At 71.4% G+C, this 17,857-nt stretch overlaps 2 protein-coding genes across 2 annotated transcripts; one reads left to right on the forward strand and one right to left on the reverse strand.

Annotated features, from left to right (window-relative positions):
• Positions 1 to 116: 116 nt before the first annotated feature.
• POLR1G (RNA polymerase I subunit G) lies at positions 117 to 4,982 on the reverse strand. The gene is made up of 3 exons (XM_068910124.1): positions 4,933 to 4,982; positions 2,220 to 2,358; positions 117 to 781 (listed from the first exon to the last, which is right to left on the reverse strand). The coding sequence occupies exons 1-3, from the start codon at positions 4,937 to 4,939 to the stop codon at positions 277 to 279; spliced, it is 651 nt and encodes a 216-aa protein (XP_068766225.1). The 5' UTR covers positions 4,940 to 4,982; the 3' UTR covers positions 117 to 276.
• Positions 4,983 to 6,456: 1,474 nt separating this feature from the next.
• On the forward strand, positions 6,457 to 17,519 carry PPP1R13L (protein phosphatase 1 regulatory subunit 13 like). The gene is made up of 13 exons (XM_068910544.1): positions 6,457 to 6,550; positions 8,193 to 8,294; positions 8,400 to 8,530; positions 9,285 to 9,753; positions 10,373 to 10,471; positions 10,910 to 11,007; positions 11,672 to 12,056; positions 12,914 to 13,416; positions 14,202 to 14,339; positions 15,029 to 15,162; positions 15,274 to 15,440; positions 16,452 to 16,651; positions 17,229 to 17,519. Exons 2-13 carry the CDS (start codon positions 8,240 to 8,242, stop codon positions 17,265 to 17,267), a joined length of 2,418 nt encoding a protein of 805 aa, XP_068766645.1. The 5' UTR covers positions 6,457 to 6,550; positions 8,193 to 8,239; the 3' UTR covers positions 17,268 to 17,519.
• The last annotated feature ends 338 nt before the right edge of the window (positions 17,520 to 17,857 follow it).

Below are 17,857 nucleotides of genomic sequence, written 5' to 3' on the forward strand. Positions count from 1 at the left end.
GGTTTCGCCTGACGCCGGGCAGGGAGGACACACGGCCAGGCTGGAGCCGGCTCCGCAAGGCTGGGTGACGCCCGTGCCGACGGGAACGGCCCCGCACCCCAAGGAGACCACAGGCATCCGGCGGCGGAGCAGGATTTACGGCCAAAAGGTGCCGGATGGGGAGGGGGGTCCGATTCCCAGCCCCGAACTTGCGCCGGGGCTTTTCGAGGCACCGGCTCCCACTGGGCCACCCGCTCCGAGGCCGGGACCGAGTTCGGATCCCTCGCCGGGAAGGGCTCACTCGGCGCTCTCTTCCACGGAGCGGGGCTGCGGCAGCTCCGTCTGTCCCCAGTCCTCCGTCTCCCGTTTCCGCTTGTGTTTTTTCTTCTTTTTCGGAGGCGCCACCGGCTCCGGCGCCTCCTCGGCCTCCCTCGGCGTCGGCCAGGAAAGGAGGGGGGTCCCGCGTTCCCGCTCCGCGCCCGGCTCCGCTTTGACGGGGGTCAGCACCTCGGGCGGCTCCGGCGGTTCCTCCTTCACCCGCTCCTTCTTTTTCTTCTTTTTCTCCTTGCGCGACGGTTCCGGCTCCGGCTCCGGGATCGGGACGTCGTGGAGGCCACCGAAGCTCTCGCTGATGGTGAGGGCGCCGCGGAGGGCGGGGGCGCAGGCCAGGCGGCCCGAGGGGGCGCAGGGTGCCAGGAGGTGGGCGCTGCCCGCCCGCCCCGGCGTCCCCCGCAGCCCGTAGCGCCGCTCGGCCCCCCGCAGCCGCCCGCAGCCGCCCAGCGGCACCGCGCAGCCCTCCAGGCTGGGGAGGGGGGGGGACACAGGGAGGGGGTGAGGGTGGGGGGACACCGTCACCCCGCTCTGTGCCTTCCCCGGGTGGCTTCGTCGCCCCTCTGTCCCCTCCCCGGCTGCTGCTGCCACCCTGCTGTGCCCCCGCAACTGGCGTTGCCACCTCTCTGTGCCCCTTCTGGATGGCATCAGCGCTTCTTTGTGCCCCCCCCCCGCCAATGTCACCCCTCTGTGTCCACTGTGAGTGGCATCGTCACCCCTCTGTCCTCTCCCAGCTGGCACTGCCACCCCTCTGCCCCACCGGATGTCATCGTCACCCCCCTGTCCCCTCCCTAGCTGGTGCTGCCACTCTTCTGTCCCCCTCCCCAGCTGGCACTGTCATCCCTCTGCCCTCCCCGATGGCACTGTCACCCTGCTGTGCCCACCCCAGATGTCACTGTCACCCCTCTGTGCCCACCCTGGATGTCATCGTCACCCCTCTGCCTCCCCAGATGTCATCGTCACTCCCCTGTCCCCCCCCCAGCTGGCACTGCCATCCCTCTGTCCCCCTTGATGGCACTGTCAACCCTCTGTGCCCACCCCCGATGTCACTGTCACCGCTCTGTCCCCCCCAGCTGGCCATGCCACCCCTCTGCCTCCCCAGATGTCATCGCCACTCCCCTGTCCTCCCCCCAGCTGGCACTGCCACCCCTCTGCCCCCTCCCAACTGCCACTGCCACCCCTCTGCTCCCCCTGGATATCACTGTCACCCCTCTGTGCCCCCCCAGCTGGCACTGCCACCCCTCTGCCCACCCTGGATGTCATCGTCACCCCTCTGCCTCCCCAGATGTCATTGTCACTCCCCTGTCCCCCCCCAGCTGGCACTGCCACCCCTCTGCCCACCCTGGATGTCATCGTCACCCCTCTGCCTCCCCAGATGTCATCGTCACTCCCCTGTCCCCATCCCAGCTGGCACTGCCATCCCTCTGTCCCCCTCGATGGCACTGTCACCCCTCTGTGCCCACCCCTGATGTCATTGTCACCCCTCTGTCCCCCCTCAGCTGGCACTGCCACCCCTCTGTCCCCTCCCAACTGCCACTGCCACCCTTCTGCCCCCCCTGGATATCACTGTCACCCCTCTGTGCCCCCCCAGCTGGCCATGCCACCCCTCTGTCCACCCTGGATGTCATTGTCACTCCCCTGTCCCCCTCCAGCTGGCACTGCCATCCCTCTGCCCCCCCGATGGCAATGTCACCCCTCTGTGCCCACCCCTGATGTCATTGTCACCCCTCTGTCCCCCCCCAGCTGGCACTGCCACCCCTCTGCCCCCCCCGGATATCACTGTCACCCCTCTGTGCCCCCCCCCGGATGTCATCATCACCCCCCTACCCCCCCCAGCTGGCACTGCCACCCCTCCGTCACCCCCCCCCCCCCCCCCCGTCGGTGGGCCCAGGCGTCCGGGCGGACCTCACCTCTCGGGCTGGAAGTCGGCGGGGGCGCGGATGAGCCACAGCTCGGTGCCGGGGCGGCCCAGGGCCTCGCGCCACAGCCCGGGGGGCGGCGCGGGGGGCACGGCCGCGAAGCCGGGGGGGCACTGGAACCGCCGCGGCTCTGGGGGCAGGCACGTCGGGGGCTGCCCCACACCGGGCACCCCCCCCCCACCGCGGACCCCTCCCGCCTCGCTGGGGACCTCCCCCAGCCCCACAGCGGGGACCTCCCACCCCACCGGGGACACCCTCGCCCCACGCTACGGACAGCCCTGGCCCCCCCCTGCCCCCCAGCCCCACAGCGGGGACCTCCCACCCCACCGGGGACACCCTCGCCCCACGCTACGGACAGCCCTGGCCCCCCCCTGCCCCACAACAGAGACACCCCCAGCCCCTCCTGCCCCCCAGCCCCACAGCGGGGATCCCCCCAGCCCCTCCTGCCCCACATTGGAGACCCCCCCAGCCCCTCCTGCCCCCCAGCCCCACAGCGGGGACCTCCCACCCCACCGGGGACACCCTCGCCCCACGCTACGGACAGCCCTGGCCCCCCCCTGCCCCACACCAGGGACACCCCCAGCCCCTCCTGCCCCACACCAGGGACCTCCTCTGCCCCCCAGCCCCTCCTGCCCCCCAGCCCCACAGCGGGGACCTCCCACCCCACCGGGGACACCCTCACCCCACGCTACGGACAGCCCTGGCCCCCCCCTGCCCCACAACAGAGACCCCCCCAGCCCCTCCTGCCCCCCAGCCCCACAGCGGGGACCTCCCACCCCACCGGGGACACCCTCGCCCCACGCTACGGACAGCCCTGGCCCCCCCCTGCCCCACAACAGAGACACCCCCAGCCCCTCCTGCCCCCCAGCCCCACAGCGGGGACCTCCCACCCCACCGGGGACACCCTCGCCCCACGCTACGGACAGCCCTGGCCCCCCCCTGCCCCACAACAGAGACACCCCCAGCCCCTCCTGCCCCCCAGCCCCACAGCGGGGATCCCCCCAGCCCCTCCTGCCCCACATTGGAGACCCCCCCAGCCCCTCCTGCCCCCCAGCCCCACAGCGGGGACCTCCCACCCCACCGGGGACACCCTCACCCCACGCTACGGACAGCCCTGGCCCCCCCCTGCCCCACAACAGAGACACCCCCAGCCCCTCCTGCCCCCCAGCCCCACAGCGGGGACCTCCCACCCCACCGGGGACACCCTCGCCCCACGCTACGGACAGCCCTGGCCCCCCCCTGCCCCACACCAGGGACACCCCCAGCCCCTCCTGCCCCACACCAGGGACCTCCTCTGCCCCCCAGCCCCTCCTGCCCCCCAGCCCCACAGCGGGGACCTCCCACCCCACCGGGGACACCCTCACCCCACGCTACGGACAGCCCTGGCCCCCCCCTGCCCCACAACAGAGACACCCCCAGCCCCTCCTGCCCCCCAGCCCCACAGCGGGGACCTCCCACCCCACCGGGGACACCCTCGCCCCACGCTACGGACAGCCCTGGCCCCCCCCTGCCCCACAACAGAGACACCCCCAGCCCCTCCTGCCCCCCAGCCCCACAGCGGGGATCCCCCCAGCCCCTCCTGCCCCACATTGGAGACCCCCCCAGCCCCTCCTGCCCCCCAGCCCCACAGCGGGGACCTCCCACCCCACCGGGGACACCCTCGCCCCATGCTATGGACAGCCCTGGCCCCCCTCGCCCCACACCAGGGACACCCCCAGCCCCTCCTGCCCCACACCAGGGACCTCCTCTGCCCCCCAGCCCCTCCTGCCCCCCAGCCCCACAGCGGGGACCTCCCACCCCACCGGGGACACCCTCGCCCCACGCTATGGACAGCCCTGGCCCCCCCTGCCCCACAACAGGGACACCCCCAGCCCCTCCTGCCCCACATTGGAGACCCCCCCCAGCCCCTCCTGCCCCACACCAGGGACCCCCCTCTGCCCCCCAGCCCCACACCGCGGACCCCCCCCCAGCCCCTCCTGCCCCCCAGCCCCACATCGGGGACCTCCCACCCCACTGAGGACACCTGTGCCCCACACTACAGACAGGCCTAGCTCCTCCTGCCCCACACTACGGACAGCCCTGGCCCCTCCTGCCCCACAGCGGGGACCCCCCCAGCCCCTCCTGCCCCACACCAGGGACACCCCCAGCCCCTCCTGCCCCCCAGCCCCACACCAGGGACCCTCCCCAGCCCCTTCTGCCCCACACCAGGGATGCCCTCTGCCCTCCAGCCCCACACCGGGGACCTCCCACCCCACTGGGGACACCCCCACCCCACACTACAGACAGCTCTGGTCCCTCCTGCCCCACACCAGGGACCCCCCCCAGCCCCTCCTGCCCCACACTGAGGACCCCCCAGCTCCTCCTGCCCCACACCACAGACCCTCCCCCGGCCCCTCCAGACCCCTAACCCCAAACCAGGGACCCCGCCCAGCTCCTCCTGCCCCCCAGCCCCACAGCAGGGACCCCTCTGGCCCCTCCTGCCCCACATCGGGGACACCCCGGTCCCCCCAGCCCCACACCAGGGACCCCTCTGGCCCTTCCTGCCCCACACCACAGACCACCTTCGCTCCTCCTGCCCCACACCGGGGACCCCCCCGCCCCTCCTGCCCCCCAACCCCACATCGGGGACCCCCACAACCACCCCCAGCCCCCCTCTTCACCCCCCAACCCCTCCTGCCCCACAGCCCCCCCCGCCCCCGCTCACCCTCCATGCTGCCGCCGGCCGCGCGCACCCCCCCGTGGCCCCGCCCCCTGTCCCCGCCCCCGGGCGCGCCCACTCGGCGCCCAGCGCGGGGGGGAGCTGCGTTCCCCCCCCCGCCGCGCAGGGGCGGTTGGTACGGCCCGGGCGGGACCGCTGCTCTCCGGGGGCGGGGGAGGAGGGAGGCCCTTAAAGGGGAGGGGCCCGGCGTGGTGTCGGCCGACAGCGCGGTTTAAAGGCGCAGAGCCCCGGCCCCGCTGAGCTGCGGGCTGTCCCGGTCCGTGCCCCATAGATCCCCCCCGGGCCGCCCCATAGACCCCTCTGAGCTGCCCCATAGATCCCTCTGGGCTGCCCCATAGATCTCCCCGGGATGCCCCATAGATCCCACTTGGATGTCCCATGGATTCCCCCCGGGCTGCCCCACGGATCCCCCCAGGCTGCCCCATAGATCCTCTCGGGATGCCCTATAGATCCCTCTGAGCTGCCCCAGTGTGTGCCCCATAGATCCCTCCGGGAATGCCCATAGATCCCCCTGGGCTGCCCCATAGATCCTCCCGGGATGCCCTATAGATCCCCTTGGGCTGCCCCACAGAGCCCCCAGTCTGTGCCTCACTGATGCCCTGGGCTGCCCCATAGATCCTCCCCAGACTGCCCCATAGATCCCCCCAGACTGCCCCATAGACCCCCCCGGGCTGCCCCATAGATCCCCCCCCGGGCTGCCCCATAGATCTCCCCAGACTGCCCCATAGACCCCTCCAGGCTGCCCCACAGACACCCCCCCCGGGCTGCCCCATAGATCTCCCCAGACTGCCCCATAGACCCCTCCAGGCTGCCCCACAGACCCCCCCCCAGGCTGCCCCATAGATCCTCCCCAGACTGCCCCATAGACCCCCCTCCAGGCTGCCCCACAGACACCCCCCCCCGGGCTGCCCTATAGACCCCTCCAGGCTGCCCCATAGACCCCCCCCCGGGCTGCCCCATAGATCCCTCCTTGGGCTGCCCTATAGATCCCCCTGGGCGGCCCCCGAGCCCCCCGGACGGCCCCACTGATCCCCCGCGCTGTGCCCCCCAGTGCCGCTCCCCCCCCCCGACCCCGCCTGGCGGAGCCGGCGGAGGAGAGGGGCGGGGCCAGGGCCGAGCCGGGTCAATGGAGGCGTGGTCAGGGGGCGGGAGAGGGGCGGGGTCAGGGGCGGGGCAGGTCAGTGGGGGCGGGGTCAGGGGCGGGGTCAGGGGTGCCGGTGAGGGGCGGGGTCAGGGGGTGCCGGTGAGGGGCGGGGTCAGGGGCGGTGCCGGTGGGGGACGAGGTCGGAGGGGGCGGGGTCAGGGGCGGGGTCGGAGGGGCGGGGTCAGGGGCGGGGTCGGAGGGGGCGGGTCAGGGGCGGGGTCGGAGGGGGCGGGGTCAGGGGGCGCCGCGCGGGGTCCGGCTGCCCCGGAAGTGCCGGCGGGGTCGCGGCCGGACCGAGCGCGGACTCCAAGTCCCGGCGTGCACCGCGGCCGGCCCGGGACACCTGGGCCCGCCCGGGACACCTGGGCCCGCCCCGACCTGCCGTGGGCGGTGCCGGCGCCGCCACCGGAGCCCCGGCGGCAGCAGCAGCAGCAGCAGCAGCGGCAGCGGCGGCAGCAGGTACCGGCGGGGGGGGCAGGGGGGCTCGGCCGGGGCCACCGGCCACGGGACGGGGCGGGGGGGGGGCCCGCTGTGGGGCGGGGGGGCTGCCCGGTTCCCCCCCCCGGCGGGATCTGTCCCCCCCCCGGCGGGATCTGCCCCCCCCGGCGGGATCTGCCCCCCCCGGTGGGATCTGTTCCCCCCCCGGCGGGATCTGCCCCCCCCGGTAGGATCTGTCCCCCCCCGGCGGGATCTGCCCCCCCCCGGTGGGATCTGTCCCCCCCCGGTAGGATCTGTCCCCCCTGGCGGGATCTGCCCCCCCCGGCGGGATCTGTCCCCCCCCGGCGGGATCTGTCCCCCCCCCGGCGGGATCTACTCCCCCCCCGGCGGGATCTGCCCCCCCCGGACAGGATCTGCCCCCCCCGGTGGGATCTGCCCCCCCCCCCCCACGGTGGGATCTGCCCCCCCCGGTGGGATCTGCCCCCCACGGTGGGATCTGCCCCCCCCCTCCGGTGGGATCTGCCCCCCCCGGCGGGATCTGCCCCCCCCGGTGGGATCTGCCCCCGTCCTGCCGCCCCCGGCACGATCTGCTCCCCTCCAGGTGGGATCTGCCCCCTCCCCCGGTGGGATCTGCCCCCCACCCCGTGGGTGCTGCCCTCCCCCCCCCCCACCCAGCACTCTGGGGTGCAGGGTGCGGCCCCCCACCCCCCGCCCGCAGCACCCTCCCCCGCGTGACCCAGCGCTCTGGAATGGGGCGTCGAACCGCCCCGCGCACGTACCAGCTACGGGCCGGACGCCTGGGCCCGCAGCCCCTCCCTGGCCAGGCACCACCCCCCCCCCCAACCCCCGGACGCCTGGGCCCAGTCCCGTTCGGGTGGGGTGGGGGGAACCGCTCGGGCGCCCGGACGCCTGGGCCCTTTCCCGGCTGCCGCCCCGTCTGGCCGCCGGAGCGAGTCGCAGCTTGTCTCCCGCCGCACGGCGCCAGCTTCGCCCCCCCCCCGCCCGCCCCAAAGGGTGGTACCGGGTTGGGGGGGGGGGGTCTGGGTGCCCCCCTCCTCAACCCTCTTCGGGGGTCCCTAAGATTGGGGGGGGGGCGGGGGTGGCGCCTACCGCCGTGCCCTCGCTCCCTGTGCCGCTGCGTCCCTGCCTGGCTGCCCCCCCCCCGAAAATGTGGGTGCCCCTCTGAAAATTAGGGTGCCCCCCTGAAAATTAGGGTGCCCCCCACCCCGAAACCTCAAGTCCTGGCTTGGCCCGGGGCGTCCCCCATGGTGGTGGTGGGGGGGGGGGACACATCCACAGGGCACGATGTGGGGTGGAGGGGGGGGTCCTGCCCCACCTGGGGGTGCCACCACCCCCCCTCCCCACCCCCCCCTCCAAAACGGGCCCCGGCGGTGGGGAGCGAACCCCAGGCGGCTGCCAGGGCCCTGCCCCGCGCCCCCGGGGGCAGGCGGCGCCCGCGCCGAATCGCCCGTAATTATTGTTATGCTGCCGCTCGCCCGTCCCGACATGTCCCGCGTTCCCAGGGGCCCCCCCCGGCGTTCCCAGGCGTTCCCGGCGGCGCGGGGGCGGCCGGGTTGGGCGCCGCCTCGGCGCTCCCCCCCCCACCCATCCAACCCCCCACCCCACCCCACCCCACCTTCGCTCCGGCCCCTTCCTCCCCCAGGTGCCGGCGGCGGCGGCGGAGCGAGCGAGCGAGCGTCGGATCGCGCCATGGCCGGGCAGCGGATCCAGAGCGCCCAGGACCTGCTGGATCTCACCTTCCAGTGTGAGTGGGCGCCGGCCTGGCGGTGGCGTGGGGTTTCGGGGAGGAACCGGCCCCCTTTGGGTGTTTCCGTCCCCGTCCGGACGTTTCCGTCGCTGTTTTTTCCAGCCTTGGCTATGAAACACATGGATCTGAAGCAAGTGGAGCTGGACACGGCCGTGGCCAAGGTGGACGAGCTCTCGCGGCAGCTCGAGTCGCTCTGGACCGACGGTCCCGGGCCGCCCGCGGCGCAGCCTAAGGTAGGTGCCAAGATGGGTGCTGGGATGGGTGCTGGGGTCACCCGATGGGTGCTGGTGGCCCCCAGGGCACCCAGCCCTCCTCCCCTAGCTTCTTCAGGAGCCCTACAGCCCCTTGGGCACCTAATATGGGTGCTGGGACAGGTGCTGGGGTCGCCCAATGGGTGCTGGTGGCCCCCAGGGCACCCAGCCCTCCTCCCCCAGCTTCAGGAGCTCTACAGCCCCTTGGGCACCTAATATGGGTGCTGGGATCGCCTGATGGGTGCTGGTGGCCCCCATGGCACCCAGCCCTCCTCTTCCGGCTTCTTCAGGAGCCCTACAGCCCCTTGGGCACCTAATATGGGTGCCGGGACGGGTGCTGGGGTTGCCTGATGGGTGCTGGTGGCCCCCAGGGCACCCAGCCCTCCTCCCCCAGCTTCTTCAGGAGCTCTACAGCCCCTTGGGCACCTAATATGGGTGCTGGGACAGGTGCTGGGGTCGCCCGATGGGTGCTGGTGGCCCCCAGGGCACCCAGCCCTCCTCCCCCAGCTTCAGGAGCTCTACAGCCCCTTGGGCACCTAATATGGGTGCTGGGACGGGTGCTGGGGTTGCCTGATGGGTGCTGGTGGCCCCCAGGGCACTCAGCCCTTCTCCTCCAGCTTCAGGAGCTCTACAGCCCCTTGGGCACCTAATATGGGTGCCGGGACGGGTGCTGGGATCGCCTGATGGGTGCTGGTGGCCCCCAGGGTACCCAGCCCTCCTCTTCCGGCTTCTTCAGGAGCCCTACAGCCCCTTGGACACCCCGAGCCGCACGAGCTCGCCTTTTGGCCGGAAAAACCTGCTTTCGGAGAGCTCAGAGCTCTTTGGCTCCTTCCACGGTGACTCGCCAGGCCGCCCCGGCTCGCCCCGGCCCTCCTACTACCTGCCGGCAGAGGAACGGGCTCCCTCGCCCCGGCCCAAGGTGCTGGCGGTGCCCTACGAGGGGCTGGTGCCACCCAGCCCCGGCGGCCGGGCCCCCTCGCCCCGGCTCCATCGCCCAGCAGGCACCGAGCGCCCTTATGATTTCTTGGGCTTTGGCGGCTCGCCGGGCCGGGCCGGTTCGCCCCGCTCGGGCGAGGGGTCCCCGTCGCAGATGTTCTTCCCCGAACGGGTGCCGTCGCCCCGGCCGCTCGCCCCGCCGCCCTACGAGATGCACAACTTCTACCCGTCCATGAGCGGAGGGACCTTGACGCCTTTTCGGGCTCAGGGTAAGGGGGGTTGCGGGGTCCCTGGGGTTTGGAGATGGGTGACGGGGTGGGGGGACCCTCCACAGCCTATCCTGTGGTGGCCCCGGTCCTGGGATGTCACCTGTTGTGGGGTGTCCCCAACACATTCCGGTGTGGCTCCATCCTGGGGTGACCACATTGTGGGATGTCCCTGTTTCGGGGTGTCCCCAACCCATCCTGGGCTGCCCCATCCCATCCTAGGGTGACCCCATCATGGGATGTCCTCGTTTTGGGGTGTCCCCAACCCATCATGGTGTGGCTTCTTCCTGGGGTGCCCCCATCCCATCCTAGGGTGTCTGCATCATGGCATGTCCCTGTTTTGGGGTGTCCCCAACCTGTCCTGGTGTGGGTCTGTTTTGTGGTGCCCCTGTCCCATCCTGGCCTGAACCTCCAACCTCAGGGTGCCCCTGTCCTGGGCCACCCTGCTCCCTCCCAGGACCCTCATCCTGGACCCCCCAACCAGGGACCTTCTTCCTGTCTGTCTCCCAAGACACCCCAAAGTCCCCAGACCCCAGCTCTGGGGATGTGGGTGCTAGTTGGGGGTAGGGGGTGTCCAGGCTGTACCAGGGAGGGGTCTCCTCAGCCTCCTCATCCTCCCTAGATGACCTGGTGATCAAACGGCGCCCGCAGAAGAGCTGGAACGAGTCCGACCTGGATGTGGCCTACGAGAAGAAACCCTCCAGCTCGGGGGGCTACGACCGTGAGTGCGGGGGGAGTTTGGGGAGCATCTGGGAGGCTGGGGGACATCTAGGGGTGCTTGGGGGGGAGGTCTGAGGGAGCCAGAGGGGGCATCCAAAGGGATTGGAGATATCTGAGAAGGTTTCAGGGGACCATCTGGGGAGGGCAGAGGGTATCTTGGCAGGTCTGAGGGTGTTGGGGAGGGGGTGGAGTTGCCAGTGGGATGGGGGGCTGGGTGTTTGGAGGCAACTGGGAGGTGCGGGGGGGGACTGGGAGGGTCTGGGAGGCTGCTGGGTTGGGGTACAAGAAGGGTGAGGGAGCTCCAGGGTGCAAGGGGGGCTCCGGGGCTGCTGGGGGGGGGATCTGCGGCTGCTGGTCAGGAATGTGGGATGCTGAGGGGTCCGAGCCGGGGTCCCCCACCCCAGCACAGTGCTGAGGCCTCGGTGTGTCCCCCCAACAGGCGCCGGCGAGGGGCAGCTGGGGCTCCGGCAGTCCCTGGGGCTGCAGCTGGCTCCGTGGAGGGAATCGAGCCTGGACGGGGCCAGCGGGCAGGGCAAGGTGAGCAGCAGTGGCAGGGGACACGGTGGGGACAGGCCAACACCGGGGCCCGTCCCCAGGGCCAGGGGGAGCATCCGTCCCCAGGGACGGGGACGTCCCTGATGAGCACAGGTTGGGGCTGGAGGAGGGGACACAGCGGGGACAGGCCACTGCCCGTCACCGGAGGGCGCATCTGTCCCCAGGGACGGGCTCGATGGACATGGTGGGGGGGGAGCTGGAGGAGGGGACACGGCAGGGACAGGCCACGACCTGGGCTGGTCCCCATGGCCAGAGGGAGCATCCGTCCCCAGTGCCTGATGGGCACAGGAGGCTGGAGGAGGGGACAGGTGGTGGCAAGGGGACACGGCGGGGACAGGCCACCACCCAGGCCGGTGCCCATCACCGGAGGGAGCATCCGTCCCCGGGGACAGGCACGTCCCCGACGGGCACAGGAGGCTGGAGAAGGGGACAGGCGGTGGCAAGGGGACACGGCGGGGACAGGCCACCACCCAGGCCGGTGCCCATCACCGGAGAGAGCATCCGTCCCTGGGGACAGGCATGTCCCCGATGGACATGGGAGAGGGGGCTAGAGGCAGGGACAGCCACCCAACGTGGGGCTTTTGGTGGGGGGGTGGAAGGGGTGGCACGCCGTCCCTCGCGACTTTTTTGTCCCCTCCCCGAACAGGACGGCGCCTACGGCATGCACAGCGCCACGCTGCCCCGCAACTACAAGGTGTCACCGCTGGCCAGCGAGCGGCGGCAGGAGGGCGCGGGGCGACGCGCCGGCCAGCCGGGCACCCTGCCCCGCGCCTGGCACTCGGCCCAGCAGCCCGCCTCCCGCATCCCCATGCCGCCCCCCAGCCCCCAGGGCGCCCGCCCCCCCCGCCACAAACCCCTGCCCCTCTCCATGATCTTCAAGCTGCAAAACGCCTTCTGGGAGCACGGAGCCGCCGGCGGCCCCCGGGGGGTCCCGCCGGGCCCCCTCGCCTTCCCGCGCTCGCCCCAAAAGCAGCCCCAGCTCCAGGGGCCGCCGGTCCCGGCCCCCCCGCCGGCGCCGGCTGGGGGCGAAGGTGAGCTGGGGACGGAGGTGACGGGCTGGGGGCTGCAGATATGGGGGGGGGGGGGCGGGGGGCACCGGCTGGAGGGCTGGGAGGTATGGGGTTTGTGGGGGGGGGTCTGGCTGGATGTTGGGACATAGGGGATTTTGGGGGATTCATGGGGCTCCAGCATGCCGGAACATATGGGATTTGGGGGGGGGTTCTGTGGGGCTCCAGGGTGCTGGGACATAGGGGATTTTGGGGGGTTCTGCAGGGCTCGAGCATGCTGAGATATATGGGATTTTGGGGGGGTTGGGGGGCTCCAGCATGCTGAGATATATGGAATTTTGAGGAGGTTGGGGGGCTCCAGCATGCTGAGATATATGGGATTTTGGGGGGTTCATTGGGGCTCGAGCATGCTGAGATATATGGGATTTTGGGGGGGTTGGGGGGCTCCAGCATGCTGAGATATATGGAATTTTGAGGAGGTTGGGGGGCTCCAGCATGCTGAGATATATGGGATTTTGGGGGGTTCATTGGGGCTTGAGGATGCTGAGCTATATGGGATTTTGGGGAGGTTGGGGGGCTCCGGGATGCTGAGATATATGGGATTTTGGGGAGGTTGGGGGGCTCCAGGATGCTGGGACATATGGGGATTTTGGGGAGGTTGAGGGGCTCCAGCATGCTAAGATATATGGGATTTTGGGGGGGGTTGGGGGGCTCTGGCATGCTGGGACATATGGGATTTTGGGGGGGCTCTGGCCAGCTGCAGCTCGCTGAACCTCACAGGGTCAGGAGCACCCTGAGCTGTGCAGGATTTTGGGGGGGCTGGTGGGGGGGGGGAGCGCTCCGGCCGATCTGGCACCCGCTGACACCCCACCTGCCCGCAGGGCCGGGCCGGGCCGGGCCCCCCGAGAGCGTCGGCGAAGCCGGCGGCGAGCCGGCGGCGGAGCCGGAGCTGGAGACGCTGCTGCAGGGCGCCGAGGCGGAGGAGGTGGCCCGGCCGCTGAGCCCCACGCGGCTCCAGCCCGTGCTGCCCCCGGAGGCCCAGAAGGTGCCCGAATTCGAGGAGGTGGCGCGGGTGCTGGCCGAGATGCCGCGGCCCCTCAAGCGCCGCGGCTCCATGGAGCAGAGCCCGGGGCCGGCGTTGCCCCCCACCCACAAGAAGCAGTACCAGCAGCTCATCACCCGCCTCTTCCACCACCGGCCCCGCAAGGACGAGACCCTGCCGCCCGGCTTGGGCGACGCGGCCGCCCCGACCGAGCTGCTGCCCGTCACCGAGACGGCACCCGAAGCCAAGGTGGCCTTGCCCGCCCCGGCACCCGCACGTCACAGCCCCCCTCCGTCCCTCCTGGCCTTTCCGGAGCCCCCCGGCAGCCCCCTGGCCAGCCCGGTAAGTATGGCGGTGCCCTCCTGGAGGTGCCCGCTCGTGCGTGGTGTCCTCAGAGATGTCACAGGGTGCCCTGGTGTCCCTTGGAGCCCCGCTGGAGTGCCAGGATGGAGGCTCCCGATGTCCCCAGTGCCCTTCTGGGGTGCCCCAGGGTGCCAGGTCCTGCCTGGTGTCCCCAAAGGTGCTAAGCAGAGGTGCCAGGCAGTGCACCCTGAGGTGCCTGGTGGTCTCCAATGTCCTCAGTGGTCCCTCATGGTGTCCTTAGAGGTGCTAGGCAGTGCTTGGTGATCCCGAGGTGCCTGGTGGTCCCCAATGGTCCCTCATGGTGTCCCTAGAGGTGCCAGGCAGTGTCTGGCACCCTTAGAAATGCCCCTGAGGCCCCCTCTAGGTGCCCTTGTGGTCCCCTCTAGGTGCCAGGCGATGCCTGGTGCTGTCAGAGGTGTCCTGGGAGGTGTCCCCAAGGTCCCTCCTTGGGTGCCCTGTGGTGCCAGGTTCCCCAAGAGGTGTCTCCAAGGCCCCCCGGGTCCTCTTGAGGTCTCTCCGGGTGCCCTATGGGTACCGAGTGCCCTGGGAGGTGTCCCCAAGGTCCCTCCTTGGATGTCCTGTGGTGCCAGGTTCCCCAAGAAGTGTCCTCAAGGTCCCTTCTGGGGAGTCCTATGGTGCCAGCTGCCCCAGGCAATGTCCCCATGGTCTACCCTGGGTACCTCCTTGTACCGGGTGTCCCCAAGAACCCCCCCCAGGGTGTCCCCCAGAGCCAGGTGCCCCCCTGACCGCCCGGCTGCCCGCAGGAGCGGCGCTCGGCCCTGCGCAGCCCCTCCTCGCCCCGCAAGCGCCCCAAGGGCCGGGTGCGCCTCAACCCACTGGTGCTGCTGCTGGACGCGGCGCTCACAGGCGAGCTGGACGTGGTGCAGCAGGCCGTGGCCGAGGTGAGCCGCCCGGGGGGACACCGGGGCTGGGGAGCAGGGACATGGCACCCGGTGGCAGGTGGATGGGGATGGGGGGGACATTGGGGCTGGGGGGATGGGGACAGGGCACCCAACGGCAGGTAGGTAGGAATGGGGGGACACCAGGGACAGGGTGCCCGGTGTCGGGTGGGTGGGGATGGGAGGACACCAGAGCCCAGGGGACAGGGACAGGGTGCCCGGTGGCAGGTGGATAGGGGGACAGTGGAGCCCAGGGGACAGGGAAAAGGTGCCCGGTGGTGGATAGGTGGGGATGGGAGGACACCAGGGCCAGGGGAACAGGGACACGGTGCTTGGTGGCAGATGACAGGTGGATGGGGGGACAGTGGAGCCCAGGGGACAAGGATAGGGTGCCCGGTGGCAGGTGGATGGGGACAGGGAGGAGACAGGTTGGCAGGGACAGGAGGAGCCAAAGGCCAGGGGATGGCAGTGTGACAAGGACGGGGGGGTTGCAGTTTGGGGGCGGCAGGGTGACAAGGACAGAGGTGGCCCCTTGGGCTGGCGGGGCGACAAGGACGGAGGTAGCGATGTGGCAGGTCGGGGCGGCGGGGACAGGAGCCCGCCCGGCGCCAGGACGCGCCGGGGACGGGGTGACCGGCACCGAGGGTCACCCCACGGCGGTGGCCGCGCTGAGCCCCGTCCCCGCGCGGCAGCTCAACGACCCCAGCCAGCCCAACGACGAGGGCATCACGGCGCTGCACAACGCCATCTGCGGCGCCAACTACAACGTCGTGGACTTCCTCATCGCCAGCGGGGCCAACGTCAACTCCCCCGACAGCCACGGCTGGTGAGGGACGGGGACACGGGGTCCCCCGTAACCCCCGGCAGCCCTGGGTGCCGAGGGACGGGGAACACGGGCGCCGCCGTTAACGTCCCCCGTTACCCCGTTGTCACCCAGGACGCCGCTACACTGCGCCGCCTCCTGTAACGACACCGCCGTCTGCGTGGCCCTGGTCCGCCACGGCGCTGCCATCTTCGCCACCACCGCCAGCGACGGGAGCCTGGCCGTGGAGAAGTGCGACCCGTACCGCGAGGGCTACGCCGACTGTTACAACTACCTCTGCGGTACAGCGGGAACGGGGGTACCGCGAGGGCTAGGCCGGCTCTTACAACTACCTCGGCGGTACAGCGGGAACGGGGGGAACGGGGGTACTGCGAGGGTTATGCCGACTGTTACAACTACCTCTGCGGTACTGCAGGAACGGGGGTACCGGAGGGAACAGGCGTCCTGGGGGGTACAGGGGTACGGGGAGGGGGTAGCAGGAAGGCTACACCAACTACCTTGGTGGGAACGGGGTAGTGGAGGGGGGTGCAGGTACCAGGCAGGGGTACCAACGGGGTGCTAGTAGGGAAACAGGGTGTCAGGGTGCTGGTGGTTGTGGGGTGCTGGGGTGGGTAGGTCCCTCATAGGGTGCTGCAGGGGGGGATACAGGGAGTCGGGACGCTGGTGTGGGGTGGATCAGGGCTGTGGGGGTGCTATAGGGTGCTGCAGGGGGATGCAGGGGAGCCGGGAGGCGCTGGTGCAGGGGGGTTTGGGGCTGTGGGGGTGCTATAGGGTGCTGCGGGGGGATACAGGGTGTCGGGGCGCTGGGGGGGGATTCAGGGCCATGGGGGTGCTATAGGGTGCTGCAGGGTGCTGCAGGGGGACTGGGAGGCGCTGGTGCAGGGGGGTTTGGGGCTGTGGGGGTGTTATAGGGTGCTGCAGGGGGGGATACAGGGTGTTGGGGTGCTGGTGCAGAGGGGTTCGGGGCCATGGGGGTGTTATAGGGTGCTGCAGGGGGGGATACAGGGTGTCAGGGTGCCGGGTCGGGGGGGTTCAGGGCCATGGGGGTGCTATAGGGTGCTGCAGGGGGATGCAGGGAGGCCGGGAGGTGCTGGTGCAGGGGGGTTTGGGGCTGTGGGGGTGCTATAGGGTGCTGCAGGGGGGGATACAGGGTGTCAGGGTGCCGGGGCGGGGGGGTTCGGGGCCATGGGGGTGCTATAGGGTGCTGCGGGAGGAGACGGGTGGGCGGGAGGCGCTGGCGCGGGGCTCGGTGCCCCCCGCCGGGCGGTGACGCCGGGTCCCCGTCCCCGCAGAGGTGGAGCAGAGCATGGGGGTGCTCAACAGCGGCGTGGTGTACGCACTATGGGACTACAGCGCCGAGCTGGACGACGAGCTGTCGTTCCGCGAGGGCGAGCCCGTCACCGTGCTGCGCCGCGACCCCCCCGAGCAGCTCGACTGGTGGTGGGGCTCCCTCTACGGCCACGAGGGCTACGTGCCCAAGAACTACTTCGGGGTGAGCACCCGCCGCCCCCCGGGGCAGCCCCCGCGGCCCTGCTGGGGGCGGGGGGGGGGGGGACGTGCAGCACCCACAGCCCCTGCAGCACCCACAGCCCTGCTGGGGAGGGACGTGCAGCACCCACGGCCCTGCTGGGGGAGGGGGACGTGCAGCACCCACAGCCTTGCTGGGGAGGGACGTGCAGCACCCACGGCCCCTGCAGCACCCACGGCCCTGCTGGGGGGGGGATGTGCAGCACCTATAGGCCTGCTGGGGGGGGACGTGCAGCACCCACGGCCCCTGCAGCACCCATGGCCCTGCTGGGGGAGGGGGATGTGCAGCACCTATAGGCCTGCTGGGGAGGGACGTGCAGCACCCACAGCCCCTGCAGCACCCACAGTCCTGCTGGGGGGGGACGTGCAGCACCCACGGCCCCTCCAGCACCCACAGCCCTGCTGGGGGGGGAGCTGGCAGCACCTATAGGTCTGCTTGGGGGGGGAACGTGCAGCACCCACAGCCGCCCCGGCCCTGCTGGGGGGAGCTGGCGGCACCCTCGGAGGAAGCTCGCAGCGCTGACGCCCTCTCCCTCTCCCAGCTCTTCCCCAGGGTGCGACCACAGCGGAAGAAGGTCTGAAGGCACCGGAGCCGGTGGGGGGGGCACCGAGGACACGACGGGTTGGGGGGGTCTCTGGAGCTGCCCCCCGCCTGGGTGCCCCCCCCACCCCTCTGCCGTCCCTCCAGGCTGCTCGGACGCCTGGGTCCAACTTTCGGATGCTCTGCGTGTTTCCCACCCCACCCCCCACCCCACCCCACCTCATCCCCGCTCTGGGCCTCGGTGTCAACGCAGGGTGCTGGTTTCTGCCGGGAGTAAAGAGCCTTCAACTGCACCCGTCGCCTCCTTCCTCTGCGCCGCTGGCGGGGGGGACAGGGCTGGGGGGTGTGCTGCTCACCCGGGGGGGTGACACAGCCGGGGCGACCCTGCAGGTGACGAGGGCAAGGGGGACCCTGCTCCGGATTAGGGGAGGTGACAATGTTGGGGGGGTGACACAGCGGGGGGAGGCTGACAACGCTGTGGGTCTGCTCTGAATGGAGGGGGTGACAGGGCAGAGTTAAGGTGATGGGAAGGGAGGGGAGGACGGCCCAGGCCCCCCCATATCCCAGGGGTGTCGTGGGGGGACCACGGACCCCCCCGGTGTCCCGGACCTGCCTCCCCTTCTTCCCCAT

The sequence above is a fragment of the Struthio camelus genome, chromosome 16, assembly GCF_040807025.1.
Source record: "Struthio camelus isolate bStrCam1 chromosome 16, bStrCam1.hap1, whole genome shotgun sequence".
Lineage (NCBI taxonomy): Eukaryota > Metazoa > Chordata > Aves > Struthioniformes > Struthionidae > Struthio > Struthio camelus.

Excerpts from the sequence above, each read along its gene's own strand:
- POLR1G (XM_068910124.1), bottom strand. Across the intron at positions 782-2,219 it reads GCCGACTTCCAGCCCGAGAG|CCTGGAGGGCTGCGCGGTGC; the intron begins GTGAGGTCCGCC and ends CCCCCTCCCCAG.
- PPP1R13L (XM_068910544.1), top strand. The coding sequence starts at position 8,240 with ATGGCCGGGCAGCGGATCCAGAGCGCCCAGGACCTGCTGGATCTCACC. Across the intron at positions 8,295-8,399 it reads GCTGGATCTCACCTTCCAGT|CCTTGGCTATGAAACACATG; the intron begins GTGAGTGGGCGC and ends TGTTTTTTCCAG. Across the intron at positions 15,441-16,451 it reads CTGTTACAACTACCTCTGCG|AGGTGGAGCAGAGCATGGGG; the intron begins GTACAGCGGGAA and ends CCGTCCCCGCAG.